The sequence below is a fragment of the Anser cygnoides genome, chromosome 1 (assembly GCF_040182565.1).
Source record: "Anser cygnoides isolate HZ-2024a breed goose chromosome 1, Taihu_goose_T2T_genome, whole genome shotgun sequence".
NCBI classification, from domain to species: Eukaryota; Metazoa; Chordata; class Aves; order Anseriformes; family Anatidae; genus Anser; species Anser cygnoides.
In genome coordinates this window covers 91,514,867-91,531,635 of record NC_089873.1, presented here as the reverse complement: position 1 = coordinate 91,531,635, position 16,769 = coordinate 91,514,867, and the positions used below count along the sequence as shown (strand labels likewise).

Below are 16,769 nucleotides of genomic sequence, written 5' to 3'. Positions count from 1 at the left end.
TCCTACCTGTTATATCTAGAATTACATTGAAAAACAAAGAAATATTGGTATTTTTCCTTTCAAGTGCAAAGCATAGCTGTGTTTCGTTACATTGTATTCCTTCCACAGATTAAAGCCCAAGAGTTAAGAGTGTTTTCACACCAAAATATAGATACATGAATAAATCAGTAAATAAAAGTGATCATCTGCTGCAGGGCAGATGTTAACAAAGCACTTGTGGTACAGAAGTGAAAATGATATCAAAAACATTTGCAAACAACTCTAGGATTGGCAGCCATCAAAAGCCAAGAGATTCACATTTAATGCTGATGCTTTTCTCTAATTCAGCTGCATAAAAAAGAGACACCATATGCTCAAGGGTGGGAACAGGGTGGATATACTAAACTAAGATTATATAGAAACTATAATAAAATCACTGTTGAAGAATTGATCCCAGCTGACATGCTGTTGAATGTAGTTGGATGTAAATGAGCTGACAGAAAATATATAATTAAACATATAATTAGATCTCAGAACTCACTGCTGAAGGTTATTATTGAAGATGCAGCTCATTTTAAGAGGTGTATTAGCAGGTGTGAGGTTGTGGGAAGGAGAAATATGTTTTATAGCCCTTGTTTAGCAAGATATTTACAGGCACATACAATGAAGAGCAAGTTTCCTTTCTTTTAATTAGATTCTTCTCCTACCTAAAGTTACACATCTGCAGTTTACCAGTTAAGCCTGTATTGTTCCTCAGTTGTGGCTCTTAAAGAATAAAATCCTAAGAAAGTCAGGTCTCTATATGTTGTACACCTCACATAAAATATTCCTGCAAACTGATTTTTTAGTGTAAGCTTAAAATAGCACTTCTTAATTTCCATTGCAGGGTGGCCTGTTTTGGGTTGCTTAATCCTCTCTGAATGGATTACAATAAATTCAAGGAAAAAAAATCCAAGGCCTTGTGAACTCTTTAGTACAGTGTAGTGTAGAGGTACCCTTGCCCCCTCCCATCCCACTCCTGACAAAATAATATTACTCCAAACCTCATTTTTGCAGAATCTGAAAACATTTGTGAATTTGGGATAGTTTCCAGCAAATGGCAGAATGTCTAGTTCTGGAGAACTGAAACAATGAGACAGTAAATATTTCCAAAATGAAACATCGATACTTCACATTTAAAGGGTGCTTTTGTTTAGAAATGGGCCTACTTTGAAGGGGTCAGAAATGCTTATAAAAGCCAAAAAAATTGAGCAATTTTTTTTTTGGCACAAATTAAATTTCTTTCTTTCTTTTTCTCTTTCTTTTCTTTTTCTTTTTTTCTTTTTTCTTTTTCTTTTTCTTTTTCTTTTTCTTTTTCTTTTTCTTTTTCTTTTTCTTTTTCTTTTTCTTTTTCTTTTTCTTTTTCTTTTTCTTTTTCTTTTTTTTTCTTTTTCTTTTTCTTTTTCTTTTTCTTTTTCCTTTTCCTTTTCCTTTTCCTTTTCCTTTTTCTTTTTCTTTCTTTTTCTTTTTCTTTTTCTTTTTCTTTCTTTTTCTTTTTCTTTTTCTTTTTCTTTTTCTTTTTTCCCTGATATTTTGGCTGGACCAACAAAGAAAAAATCCACTGCTTATGAGCCCTTAATCTACATAGATTTTTTATTGTTATATAACAGTTTTGATCATGAGATTTCTAGGTAAAAGTGTTACATAAACACAATTTAGATGTTATCATCAATAAAGACACTCTTTCCTTACAGGAAAAAGGGTATTCATACCCCTATAAATGCATCTTTCTTTTCTACATGGCAATAATTTAAGTGGTGCAAGATATTTATGTAGACAAAGACTTCAGTAGCATTTTCTATATGGACCAGTGAACTTCTCTTGGTTCAAAGGCACACCTTGAGACAGACCAATGACTGCTCATGTTAAGCAGACCTTATACTATATTATTATAGATTACATATGTTATGTTATGTTAATATTGTTATGTTTATATTATATTATATTATATTATATTATATTATATTATATTATATTATATTATATTATATTGAGATTAGTATGCTTACAAGGGCATTTATTACAAAGCTGTATAGAAATGAAGCACTCAGTGCACAGGGGCTAGTTTTTAAAGTTTAATAAGGTTTCTTCAGTTTACAAATCTTTTTCAAAGGATTAAAAGCATGTAGGCACATTCTAGGCTACTCTTTTCAGGTTGAAGGCAGACGGGCAAATTCTGAATTCAATTATGCATGTACAAGTGCAAAAATAGCTGTCTAAAATTAATACACATTTCTCTTTCCCACTCAAAGTTTTAAAAGGCTTGATCTGCAAAGGATTTAAAATGTGCTTAAAAATCTAAAAATCATTCAGAGACTGAAGCCTTCGTTTAGTTTCAGGTCAACACTAATTTGGACAGACATTCAAAAGTATCACAGAAACCACAAGGTACACTGGCTTAAGACAGCAGAAACCTGCAGGTATGATACGGTGATTTTTTCTCATTGAACCATGGCATATTTCAGTCTTTCACAGGTCTTTGAATTCACAGAAGTTAATATGGTTTCAAGTACAAAATGTGGATGTAAGCAGCAGGAATATGGTGTGTTACTGCAGTTGCCTTGTGACTTTACCTTGATTCGTCTTTCATATATTACATATCCAAGCTGTGTTCCTAGGACACATGCAGGCACAATCTTTGGGTTTGCATACTCCACTCCTCATCCTGAGGAATACCTGCAGCATTTAACAATCAATGCACAGAGGAAAAGACAATGGAAAAGAAGAAAAATAAAGTAATAAGATTACACCACTTATAGCAGTTAAAATCTCCCCCAAAATGTGCTTACTTCTAAGGCTAAGTATAAGCACTCTCAAGGAAAATTAAAAGACTAAGGGAGGAGCAGCTGAGAAGACAAAGACTGTAAGTCTAAGAAGAAAAACCAGCAAGTTTCTCTGGGGAATTGTAAGCCTGCTTCTTCTCTCATAATTAAGTAAAGCTGGTGTAACAATAATGATACTAAAAATGAATAAAGGATCCCCTTAAAATGAATGTTAAAACCGCCTTTTCCTTGAATCAAGAAATAAGCTCTTGCCAGAGCTGGGATCACGTCAGTGAACAGAGACAATGAAAAGATTGCCGTGACAGGTAGGCAGGCACTATGAAGTTGTGACTTCACTTGGCTATCATTATTTTTTCAGGAGCTTATCTTTGTTCTTTTTGACTCTGTAGAAGAGGAGATTCCTTTAGCCATGAGTGAAACATCTAGAGGGATGGGAAGAACAGCACAGCATCAGGACTGCCTTGGGCCACAGCCCCGGGCTCTTCCTCCAACACCTCACACCAGGCAGGGCTGGAAGGAGCTCGGCCCCGTGGAGGCAGGCCAGCAGCTCTCTTCTGCATGGGGAAAGTGATCAGACCACAGAGCTGCGGCTGGGGCATCGCTGTGGCCACAACAGAGACCTTTTTGATCATCTTAAATATCTTTTGCCTGTGCCTAGAGAGAAATGCAATTGTTTTCACAATAAAATGCAAAAACTGCATTTGTTCATGCAGATACATACAAACCAAGGGTGTTTTTGTATTTATTAGTGTAAAATACCACAACTCTCTGTAAGTATACCTAAATAGTTAAAGACGAAGCGAGGAAGCACAGAAAACAAGCATACAGAAAGAGGGCACAAGACTACTGTAAAGGGAAGCAGAGCAGAGAGAAAACAGAGGAAGCATTGTCTGGCTTGCAAATGTCCTTCCAAGAGGAATCCTTGAGTTTTCTGTCCTCTTTTTCAGAGAGGTAAGTAGTAATCACAGAGATCCTACTGCAAACCATGCCATTTCCTTGCCTACTATTTTTCGCCTGTCAGAAATGCATAAGGAATTTACTTGCTTGGCTGGGAGTCCTAAACCTCTTGGCTGAGACGATAGGGCTCTCCATTTAATTGAAGAGGGGATGATACATACTTCTGACCACAGGTATGAAACGTAAGGTTGGGGATGACTATTGTCAGTGACTGCATTACTGCTTTGTGAAAAAAAGCATGAGCTCTGGGACTTTGCTGAGACACATCAAGGATCTTGCACAAACACATGAGAGCGGGGCTGCTCTGTGTGCAAGAGAACCAAAGTTTTCTTAATCACGCTTTTCAATAAAGAGGCAGTGAGCCGCTCAAATTTCTCATTAAAGGGACAGTCTTTGATTGAAACAAGATTTAAATGTCATCTTTAATAAATAAAATATTTGGCAAATGGATTTTAAAAAATATCATATACCATGCAACTGTATGCACGTTATTCTTGGCTAGGCTAGCTTATGATTTAAATCAAAATATTGTGATAAATTTTTCTAAGAGATGACAAGCCAGATCATTTTGCATCATATTGTATGCAAAAAGCTTGGAAAAAAATAAGAACAATCCAACTTAATGACATACTTCTAATCTTAGTCGTTTCTTAGTAAGAGTCATGGTGGTAAAGCATCCTTTACCCAAAGATTCCTAAGTGTATCCAACTCTATTAAAAACATACTTTGCCAGCAATAAGGCAAACTTTGTGCATGGCGAGGAGTTGTCTGAACCCTTCCCATACAAGTTCACAGACGATCAGAGCACTGAGCCCACCGCAGGGACAGGAGGTGCATGCAGATAAATATGCAGCCCACGTTTCTTTGCATCCTTGGCCCTGCTGGAATCGGTGTCAATCACGCCTGCACAGCCCGCAGAGATGCTTTTCCATGGCTTCCTCAAGAAGGAATCGGACAGGCACCTTTCTCCATACAGCAATATTAACTCTGGTTGCAGTTTTGCTGGAGCGTGGACAGAGACATGACGACTCCGACTTCAGCTGAAGGAAAGATGCAGCGAGGATTTCACTCACTGCAGAAATGTAAGCACCTGTCAGCAGGTCACAGAAACTCTACCTAACAGCGGTATGATCGTCTAGTCTGGCTGAGAGTGTATGGAAAAAGGCAGCTTTTCTTTCGTGCTGTTTCACTGTATTTTTATTTTAAAAGGTCATAATGGGTGGTGGTGCAGAAACATTGCTAGGGAGGCCGGTCCCATCCATGCGAATGGAAGTGAGTTTTCAGAAAAGCACATTGTTCTGTTACAAATCTATTTACAAATTCCCACTGCAGTGAATGGCCCTTCATTCCAGTGGGAATTTGTGCCGTCACTTCAAATGTTATGCATATAAGTTAATTTCACACTGCTTCAGAACTTTGTTTTCAAATGACCAAAAGGGTTAAGAACTGCAAAGTGAAGGATTGCCAAAGACCCCAAGCTGAAATTAAGGGGAAGAGCTTTTTTTCACGGGGGGGGAAGGGCAGGTGGGCAGACAATGGCCAGAGAGGGAGGAAAATGCGGGCGGGAAGGAGAGCACAGGCTTTTGTAGCTCTGCAGCTCAAAGATGCGTTCAAACAGGACTGCTGCCAACTCTGGGAAAAAAAACATCTTTTTATGGAAAAATACGCCTGTAACAATGGAATTACAAAAACTGAGCCAGTGTGTCCTACATACGCTTCCTCAATATTATGTGGGATTCATTGTTTGGAGCATCATACCTTCAGGAGTGTTGTAAGCATCGGAGAGCCAAATTTAGCCTTGATACCATGAAGTCAAATTTCCTTTTCTATCACATAGTCTCCAGGATGCCTGCCTGCAACAGCGCTGAACTTGGCACTAGAAGTTGTTACCTACAGACTGGGCACAGCTTTAAATATGACAAACCGCATTTGCTTCCTTAGCCCGGGTGAATAGGTGCACATATTTTGGTGCCAGACCTTCAAAACATTTCATTTTAATGCAATTAATGCCTTTTGTTATTTGGGAATGAGAAGAACTGAAAATAATATAGCATATGACAATTTGATTATAGTTGTCACAAATAGGATTTTAAGGGTTGCACTCTCAATTACGCTATGGCCCCATTACATTTCCTGTCCAGCTAAAGACTGCCTTGAACTTGGTGTAAACGTAATTATGAGATGTAATTTGCTTCAACTCTTCAGTAGAAGGGGGATTTATCTATATAGGACTTGTCTATATGGGGAAATGGAATAATTACACACAATTAATACATCTGCCTGGAATGTTACAACAGCAAAGCCATATTAAAACATTCTCTTACCGCTACGCTCATCAATTTTCCCATTTTAAAGCCTCTAAGTATAAATAAATTTGGACGATTAATTCATGATTAATTAATTCATGATTAATTAATTCATGATTAATTCAGTCTTACATTTATCCAGATTTATTGGCATGGTGGGATATATGGATTTCCATGGAATCAAAATGGCAAAAATTGCACCACAGAGTAAAGGGTCAGGCTTTGAGAGTATCAACAGAGTGGGAAGACCATGCCACTGCATAGCCCTTTATCCTCTGAACAAACTGTCCCCAAAAGTTGTTTATGCAGTTTGGGACAAGATCCTATGCACCACCTGAGCAACACTGAATCCCCATCCCAGAGCAAACTGGGAAGGGAAGAGTTTTGTATCATCTGAGGGTTAGATTTATGGAATGGAAGAGATTTGACAAAACTTTTAGAGTCCTCTCAGTTATGTTTGATGGCCCTCCAAAATGGCGACAAATGTAAAACACCCATCATGGCTAAGTTTGCCCGTAGGAACTCTTTGCCTGAATTTGGTTTAGTTCCACAGCTAAAAACTAATGAAGGCAGCTAATTGGAAAACATTTGGAGTAGCTGAAGACTGGATGAACAGTGCGAGCCTCTGATAAGCTTAGCCGTGCACGGCTGGGAGAGAGCTGCTTTTGGTGCCCAGCATGGAGGGAAGTTAGTGAGCATTGCACTGCCGTGTGGAGAACGTGGGCTGATCGGGGAACCCCTAACCAGCAGGTATCCCAGCACGGTATCACAACCCATGGTATATTGGCGGTATATACATGGTATATTCATGGTGGTATATGGTATATTGGTGGTGTATACATGGTATATTCATGGCATATGGTATATTGGTGGTATATTCATGGTATGTTCATGGCACATGGTACAATGGTGTTATATACATGGTATATACATGGTATATTGGTGGTATGTGGTATATTCGTGGTATATTCATGGTATATCCATGCTATATTGAGTATTTTTCAGTCACTCTTCTAAGCACAGAACACCCGAGATGGAAACGCGTCCCCTGCGGCCCGCGGAGCCCCACCCCTGCTCTGGGCCCCTCAGGGGGTCCCGGCCTCCCCTGGGGCGGGAGGGGTCGGGGAGGGGGGGGGGGCGCGGCGCCCCCGGCCCGGGCCGGGCGGGCGGGGCTGGGGAGAGTGGGCGGGGCGGCGCGTACCAACAGCCCCACACTGGGGGGGGGGGGGGCGAGGATGCCGCGGCGCCCCCCCCCTCCCGCTCCCCCTCAGCTTCACTCTCCGCGTTGCCACGGGGAACCCCCCGTTGGGTTTGGATCTACCCGGAGCGGGGACGGGGGGCGAGACGATTTGCCCGAGGGGGGGGGAGGCGCGGGGAGGGAGGGGTACGGCGGGGGCGGGGACTGAGGGGCGCGGCGCACGCCTCCCTCCCTCTCCCCCCCCCCCCCCCCCAGCGGGTGGTGCGGCCCGCTCGGCGGAGGGCGGGGAGTCGGGCGCGGCGCCTCCCTGCTCGCTGCTAAACGGGGCCGGAGCCGGGAGCGGGGCGGTGGCGGCGGGACGGAGCCGGAGCCGGGCAGCGAGCCGGGCACGGAGCGTAGTGCCTGGGAGCCGAGCCCGGAGCATGGCCGGGGCCGCGGCCGCCGCTGCTGCTCCCGCAGCCCGCGGGGAACTTTTCCCCGCGGCCGGTGCCTCCTGGCGGCGGCGGTGGCGGCGCTTGGGCTCGGCGGCGCCCGGCGGGCCGGGGCTGGGGCTGCTGGGGCTGCTGGTGTCCCGCCTGTGCTGCGGTAAGGCCGGGGGGAGCGGCGGGGAAACTTCGCGGGAAGGGGGGGAGAGGAGAGAGGGGGCGCGGCGCTCGCAGCCTTTGGGCTGCGGTGCGGACCGTTAGTGCCGTTAGTACCGCTAGTGGGGGGGGGGGGCCGCGGGCCGGGGAAGTTGGGCTGGGGCTGCGGGAATGTCCCGGGCCTGCCCGGGGCTTCCCTCGCCTCCTTCCGCCCCTTCTGGGGGCGTGCTGGCAGCCCCCGTCCCGCCGCCGCGTGCCGGGTGTGAGGGAGCGCCGAGCCCTTCCTGCTCCTCGCGGGGCCGCGGCTCGGGGGCTCCGGGGGTGGGCAGGCTGCGGGGGGCGGCGGTAGGGGAGCGGGGAAGCGCTCCCGCACGGAGCGAGCCGCTCGCTGCGAGGCTGCGCTCCCGCATGTGATAGTCTCCCCCCTCTGGCAACGATGCGGCTCTCAGGAAGATGGTTACTGCCCGCTGGAGCCGCGCGACGTGCGCCTGCCGAAACGGAGCCGCCTCGGGACGGCCGGCGTGCCCCCTGCCCCTGCGGGGGGGCGGCTGCGCTGGTGGCGTTCCGATGGCTTTTAACGGTTTGTCAGCCGCGAAGCTGAGCCGCTGGTAACGTAACTGAAACAAGGTCGGTTGCCTTACTGCGCGTTCTCTGCGGCTCCTTGGCTGAGCGCTGCAGGAAGTGTTGAAGACCTAGTTTCGTCCCCTCGTAAATTCATCCGGCAGTTAGTTTCCACGCATAAGGCTTTGGAGCTCTTAGGCAATAACAAACACTTATTAGGCAGGGTTTGGCTGTATTTGTTATGAATCCTTCACTATTAAGGAGGTGCTACAGTTGAAAACAAGGTCTGAAGACTTAGTTTACGTAGGGTTGGCAGACTTACTGTGGTAGCACGCTTCTCACTCAGGATCAAACAAAGGGTTCAGATTGCTTCTCTTTTGAGGTGAATAAGTTGTAGTTCAAGACTTGACATAGCCTTGCTAAGCTATTTTTACATCTAAATATAAAGATAATAGTAACAACGAAGTTCAGAGCATCCGTGTGCTGTGTCATGTGGTGGCTTTCTATTTCGGTCTTGATGAGTGTAAATCAGTTGTCAGTCTTCCCAGATTGCTTTTGGCGTATGTGAACTTGACCGATAACACTTGAAAACATCTGCCAGAAGTTTTGAAGTGTGATCTAAGCACAAAATGGGGAAATCTTAAAGTACAAATGACTCCTGGACTGTGAGGTCAGGAGCAGGGGAAAAGAGTTCTTGGTCAGTATCTTAGTGTTCAGTTAACTCTCTTCCTGCTTTCCTGCTCCTGAAATTTCCCACAGTTGTTTTCCTTATCTCTGGAACTGTCAAAGATAAGTGGGGGGGGGAACACACGTATATATACAACGGCTGTAGCTTTTAATAATGCTAGTGTCATCTCACATAAATAAGTTCTGAGCGTGATTAGATGTTGACAGTACCCAAGACTGCTGATTACTTTTCATCACCGTTTTTCCTGCTGGCTGGTCAGTGCTGATAATGCTAGCAAAAGGAAGAATTGAAAACAGCGCCACCAGAAAACCCTAGCAGAAAGCCTTCAATATAAAATCAAACCTTTACTCAATCATTTTTGACTGACAGCTAGAAATGATGATTTATTTGATCTGTAATTCCTCAGAGAAATATTACCCCAAAAAAGCTGAAGTGGGAAGGAAGAGAAAACATGTGAAATCTGAAGTAACAGCAACCCCTGGATTTTTTTGAATCAAGACAGAGCTACGTTAATAAATACTGCTTTTTTCAGTAAAACGGGGCTATCAAGTTCAGATTATGTGTACAATTAATTCTACCAGTTACTTCTCCATCAAACACCATTCGATGCAATGAAGTATGTACTAAGCTTATACAATCAAAATTAGCGTATTTTTGAAGTAAGGGAAACATATGACATGCGTAGCAAGCATTACCCTAACTCTTGATCCATGAAATAGTGTATGTATTGTCAAGTAATTTTCAGCTATGCTGAGTAGGTGGACTTGTCAGCTACGGAATAATGAATTGGTCATAATTTCAGTACACAATTAGTTTTCATAATGATGTTGTTTTTGGAGTGTAAGCATGAATTAAAGAGAAACCAGGCAGAATTTTAAGGTGACTAGAAAGGAACAATGTACACTGTGTTTTTCAGTGACTTTGTTGAGGGGAACTCATATTTTGCAATTTGAGTTGTTGGTTATGCTTAGCTTCTTTATAGAACAAGGAAAAAAAGAAGCATTTGTGGGACATACCCTTCTAAATTCAGAGGGGTAGAAACAGTCTACTAAAACAACCTGCAGTACAGAACACCACAGTGTAGTGGAGCTGGAAGGACAGCTACATGGGTTGGGTTATAAAGGTGTGAAAACTATACAAATACAGGTATGCAGTGTACCATATACAGAAGTGATACTGTGAATAAAGCTAAGGAAATTCCTGTGTAACTATTGATCAGAACAGTCTAGTTGACTGGGAATTTTATTATGACTTTCGGGCTAAGTCATGACAAAAATATGAGGTCAAACAAACAAGATTACTACGTGGGGGAAGAGGAAGTACAGCCGGGCGCTGAAAAGACAATACAAGCCTTTTGTGTACAGGGAGAAAAAAGGACAGTGATAATGGCTTAGGAATTCCTGTCTGAATATGCGTTTTCAGAAGATGGTAGGGAGAGAAATGCACTTAGAAAAGGCTTTAGGAGACCCAATAAGATGATAGTAAGAGGAGGAGTAGAAGGGATTTCGGTACTTGAGGAGAGTGAAATACTGGTACGTTATGTGGCTGGTACAGCAGTGTGTGCAGCATCTGTGTGGGGAAACAGAGCAACTGCACTGGAAGACGTAACAGTAACCTCTGACAGATGAAGAGTTAAACATGGATTGTTTGTTAATCAGCAAAAAATGAAACCAGAGGCTTGTCCAGCTCATACTTCAATTTAACTCGAAATAATAAATAGTCTACAGTTTTGGAACAGTTCTTCGTTCTGTTTCGTTGCGGTAGGTCTGTTGTGTTTAAGATCACTGTTAAACTGTGGTGCTCATGTAAAATAAATACAGGCTAACTACAATGTTAGCATCTACGTTTAATAAAATATATTGTATAGGCTTGTTCTTGACTGCTATTTAAATATTAGACAAGACTTTTTTAACATGCAATGTAACATGTAAATAAAAATAGTGGCTGAGTTGTTCTAGCTGATGGAAGTGGTTATAAAACTTTCATGGAGAGGGTGAAAGCAGGTGGTAGGTTTTATATTCATCAGTGTTAATTGGCATCCTTAGGTTTCATTCATACTAAACTTCATGATTGCTGTAACATTTTGGCTTCTGTTGTGCAAGAACACCTGTATACGTATGGAAATGAAATATAATGTTACCTTGAGGTGCTGAGATCTGAATACTTCAGGTATTATAAAAAATTGTGATGACTTGTTAGCCACTTACGCTATGTAAAGATGGAGCTGTTTCTTGATCTAAACAATGTGTTCCTCTCTTTATTGCTGTCTTAAATAACATAGCCTTATGTCATGGAATGTGAATGTTTTATCTTGAGCAAAAGAGGACTCAGGCAGGATTTATTTCTTGTAAGACTGCAGTGCCATGTGTCTCTTTCAGATATATGATCGGTGTAGATCTTTCTTTTTCCACCCCCTTTATGTAGTGTGGCTCCCAGGATGATACTGGAAAGCAGGAGTGTTCTACAGCAGGAGAAGCAAAAGTGTGCTGTCTCTGCAGAGCATCTAAATCAGCTGATTACCTCTTAGATGCTGGTAGTCGAAGCTTTCAAGGTATGCAACATCACGGATGTAAATGCATCTGCTGGGAAAAGGAGCCGGGGATATGCTGTATCAGCCAGCCATGTGTGGGACTGGTGAGGAACATTTCTAGGGCCTGTTGAAAAGCTCAGTTAGGAGCCCTACAATCTCAAGTTTAAGTCTCAGTGCTTTGAAACAAAGTCAGTAGTGAATGAAAGGAGGGCAGTATACCTGCTGTACAAACTGGTGCGGATTAATCTCGCTGATTGCCAACAGCCTGCTGTCCCATTTTAGACTGTGTTGTTGCTGTGGAAGTAGCCCTCACCTCTGTCTTGGGACTGAGGGCAACCTTGGGTTTCTCCTGTGTGCAGACCTGGTTTGGACCACAATCCATGGCTACTGACCAACTAGGCAAGTTGGCAGTGAAGTGAGGGAGCTCATGTCAGTTGCATTGCGTGCAGGTGTTGTAGTCCTGGTACATTACTCCTCAAAGATGAGCTGTGTGGTAACCCATCGCTTTATCTTAACTCTGTATTTGTTATGTGACATCTTGTTTACAGCTTTGAATGGCCATATTGTGTGGAATCAGGGCTGCTTGTATGCTTTCTTCTGATGACTGTTAAACTTGGTAGCATACAGATACTAATTCAGAAGGTCTTGTGAGGAGTTTTGTTAGGAACTTTTCAAAGGATACTCACTGGCCAGATTTTCCTAAATACACTTGAAAAATAGCTGTAGATGCAATTACTTAACTACTGTTACTTATTTCATTATGTCATGTGTTTTGTTTTTCTTGCTTGAGGGGGAAGAGGGGTTGTTTTATTTTTAGGATTAGCTTATCTAAACATGTATTTTTTTTTCAAGGTGCTAATTTGGAGGACAGTGGCGTTCAGTGCTTCAGAGACCATAACCATTGGAAGTGAAATAATATATATTTTTATTGAGAGAATGCATTCCATGCCTAATCCAATAATTCATCATCGATCAAACTTTAACAATCCATTTACTGCTTAACAGTCATGCTCTTGACTCCTTCTTAGAAAGCAGAAAAGTTGTGTAGGAAAGAGTACCAGTAAGTCTGGGAAGAAATCCCAGAAATAGTTAAAAAGGAGAAGGTGGGAAAAGCTGAACATAGGTAAAATGGAAGGGAATAGTTAAAGTATTTAAAAAGCAAAATAAGCAGTAAAAGATAACGGGGAAAGTGATTGTTTGCAGTCTACAAATGAAGGAGAGATGAAAAAGCTCTTGGTTAAGAGCTCGTCTTGCTCCCTGGATGTGTGTGGGGGGCAATACAAGTGTGAAAGAGCTGGTTAAAATGTGGTATAGATAAGTGCAAGTAAGACTCCAGAGGGGACTCATGGCCAGTATTCACCTTGACTTTGGGAAAGCAAGGCCAGGGGTTGCTATATAACTTAATACTCAGTCTTGTGTTAAAGAGCTTCGAGGCATGGCACAATAAATTCCAAGTCATAGTTTAAAAACAAAACTTTCTTGTGCTATCAAACAGATGAGTACTTCAAGTTATTGTTCTCCATCTAATTCCTTTCAGCTAATTAACTTTTAGACTTGGGACTGTTTCAAATGTCAACTGATAAATAAGTCTCTGTCAATGAATTACTAGCAGAACAAAAATATCGGAAAGAATAAAGTACTTCTGAAGAGCCGAAACCTGGGTTTCTGTCTTCTGTCCTTCTACCTGTGTCTTCCTGAGTGTGGGAAACTGATCTGATCAAGTTGTACATCTGCAAGATAGCAAAAAGGTCACTATGAGTTCAGGTGACTTCAGGTATGAGTTCAGGTAATAAGCTTCCAGACTCACCTCTTCAATCACTTCTGTGTTCTTGTGGGTTTTTTTCTTGAGTTTTCTCATTTACAGTATGGAAGTAAAAGCAATTTTAATATTGCAATACATAAAATTAAATAGCATGACTTCGCCTTGGCCACATGAAACCCAGTCAAGTCTAGTTTGTCTAGAGCTGAGTGGAGTATTAGAATTACTTGCAGCAGTAGATGGTTCTTGCTGTTTATTGTTGTTCTTCCTGTATCAGATTATCTTTTAAGATACAGGAGATCATCATTTCCCTCTTTTCAATGAGTCTGTTACTGAAAATGACAGTTTTTAAGCTTGTCCTCAGTATCTTCCTGTGGTTAGTTTGAACTGACAGGGTATTTTCCTTAAGTGACTGTTCTAAATGCCTAGCATGTTAGCAGTATCACTGTAATGTAGTAGCAAGTGCAGAATTTAAAGTTATCCCAGTTGCAATCTCTGGCCAAGAAAGGTACTGAAAGGTAAATAAAGGCTAGTCAAATAGGTTTCCATGTTGGATGTGCATAAAGATGAGTGGAGGCAATGAGCTGAACTAGCTTGATGAACTTCTTGCTTTCTGACCTGTTGTCTTCCTTACTCTTGAGTCAGAGGATTACAACCTAGAGTTTGGCTTAATTTCTTAATCTAGTTCTATGTGGGCTGTCTTTTGTCTACTTCTGTTGCTGCTTTAATTGTAATACAATGTTGCGTGTGATTAAGCTGGAAAATAATTATTGCTGAGGCGAGCATGCTTCTGAACATCCTATTGGATGAATGGCTGCTGGAGGTAGAACTGGGAAAAACCGAGGTTATTTTTCAAAGTAACCGGCTTTGCTTGATTTCTCTTCAGTGTACTTGATTTGGTGGAACAGTACTTGCCTTAATCAAGTATAAGGTAAATAGCATCAAAAGCAAGAAACTTCTTCATGCTAACGGATGAACTGACTTTTGACTTACGTTAATCTGTTTCTTTTTTTTCAGTTACTTAAATGAGACTTCCTCATATGACCCTTTGATTTCTCCTACTTTCCTATTGGCCTTTGCAACAATAACAATATGATTTATCAACTCTGCTAAAAATGATTACTAGAGGTCAGTGAAGCCAGGAAAGACCTGGGAAGCTTAATTCTGTGTCTGAATGTGCTTCTCATGGTTGATGTTTGTACTATAAAAACTGAACAAACAGCCCTTCTCCAGTGGTGCCACTTCTGTGCTTTAAACACTTCAGTGCACTTGTGACTTCCTAAGGTAGATTTTCTTAAAACAGGAGCAATATTGTTATGACTTCATTAAGGTGCTGTAGCATTTATCTCTATAGCTAAAGAAAACAAACATGGGAATTGGATAGTTGTAAACATACCATTAATCACTTCCTACAAGATTGGAGCACATACTGTTGCAATGTGTTGTTGGTAGCTGAGGTAGCATAAAACAGCCTGCTTCTGGTAGCTAGGAAGTGCTATATACCAAATTGTTCAGGATATCCTGTACAGGAAGGAGCATACTAAGTTTAGGTGGCATTCTGCATAGCTGCATTTTGGTATTTGATGGTATTGGAGATAGCTCAAGCTTCTGGACATGGCTTATGTGTCTAAGACAACTTCAGTTCAATGGCCGTAAAACAGGCTTTTGACTATAGTGAAGTGTCTTGATTATTGAAGTTGACGTGTCAGTGGTTTCGCATAAACATCTAATAGTGTACATTACCTCCTGACAAATGTGAGTGTACTCAGGTGTAGAAGAAATTTTATGTAAGCTTCATATAAGATCATATAAGAATACTACTGAGAGTATTCTCTTTTAAAGAGGTGAAAACTGTGGGACTCTATGGAAATATTAACAAAAGTTCTCTTGGTTGATAAATTTTGAGAGCTAGTCTGGTGCTGTTTCCTGAGACTTGGGAGGCACAGTTCAGGTGTGTTAAACTGATGTGGCTGCAAATATGTAAGTAATGTAGAGTGAGAAAAGTGAGTTGTGTTGTCTCCACAACTTGAGGCTGATCTGAAAAGAGATCCTGAATTGATTTCTGTGAATTTATAGGATGTGGAATTCATAGGATGTGGCTATGGGCAAAGGAACAACAGTGTTACTTAGTATGACAGTAGTAAGGCTTCAACAATCTTTCAACAAGATTCCTGAAAATGTCCTTGTAGCCAAACTGATGAGATATGGTTTAAGTAAGTGGACTAAAGTGAGTGGGGGGAAAAAGAAAGCTTTGTGCGCAGCTGGCCTCAGGAGGTTTGGATCAGCTGTCCAAAGTCCAGCTGGAGGCTTGTTACTGGTAGGTTTCCGCATGGATCTGTACTGGGACGGTCTGTCTTCACACCAATCATTCATGCAAATCAGTAATGAACTGCCATTAAGCTTGTGGATGGTATTGTATTGGGAGTGGTAGTGGATATTCGGGAGGCTAGGGCTAATTGAGTCAGAGGTCTGCAGGCTTAAACATCATGAAATTCAACAAAGGCAAATGTCAGATCTTCCTTGGGCAGAATGACCCCATGCAGCAGCAGGGATGTGGTGTGAACTGGAGAAAACAAAAACTTTTACAGGAGAGAAGCTAAGGGTCCTTGTGGGTCAGCAGCACACCTTTGTGGGGTAAAAGGTGAAGGCATGGCCACACAGTTCTGGGGAATCCAGGTTCCTGGTTACAGTGACTTAAAGGGTAAGAGAAAACGAAGACTGGATCTCCTTAGAGGTTCCCAGAGAAAGGGGAAGAGGAACAGACACAAGCTACATCAAGGGAAATTCCAGTAACATGTTAAGAATGCTTCTTCCTACAAGGCAAATGGAGCACTGAAACATGTTGTAGAGTTCCTGTCCTTGAAGATATTCAGAACTAGATGATGGTAGGACCCTGAGCAACATGATCTGACTCCAGAGTTGGTCCTGCTTTAGGTTGGGGATTGGATTGGATACCCTACGGAAGTTCCTTCCAGTCAAAATGAGCCTCATCTTTTGTGCATGGGTAGGCAAGAGCTAGCGTAGCTAGTAGTTGCTAGCTGTGGAAGAAATGTAGAACTACTTAGATGTTTCAAGCTTAAACAGAAGTGAAGGTTGTCCTATAAAGTGGTTTGTCTTGTAGATTAAGAATGATTAAAAGCTTGCTTGAAAATTGGTTCTTGTTGTTAACCCCTACAATAAGTAATAACTTAAGAAGAATTTCTGTTAGTTCAGTATGTAGCCAGTGAGACCAGTCTCTTACAGCACACAGCTGAGAGTAGTGCTGGTAGTGTGACAAATATGGAAAGTGGATTTTGGCAGTAAAAATAGCAGCTATTATAAAGCTTTCTTGTGCATGGCTATCAGTAACAGACTTACTGTCCTGATGCAGACCCTTGACAAAAAAGGG

General features: G+C 42.1%; 1 protein-coding gene and 1 long non-coding RNA gene across 4 annotated transcripts in view; both read left to right on the top strand.

Moving 5' to 3' along the window:
• The first annotated feature begins 7,541 nt into the window (after positions 1–7,541).
• Positions 7,542–16,769, top strand: part of NECTIN3 (nectin cell adhesion molecule 3) — a 125,545-nt gene continuing 116,317 nt past the window's right edge. For all 3 annotated transcript variants that reach the window (XM_048057159.2, XM_067002444.1, XM_048057152.2), the window contains exon 1: positions 7,542–7,847. In XM_048057159.2, coding sequence (XP_047913116.2) covers positions 7,685–7,847 — 163 coding nt within the window. In that variant the 5' untranslated portion in view covers positions 7,542–7,684. The remainder of the gene's footprint in view (positions 7,848–16,769) is intronic.
• Positions 7,860–13,892, top strand: LOC125181966 (uncharacterized). Its single transcript, XR_007160730.2, has 2 exons — positions 7,860–11,643; positions 12,475–13,892. It is a non-coding gene; the product is annotated as an uncharacterized lncRNA (long non-coding RNA).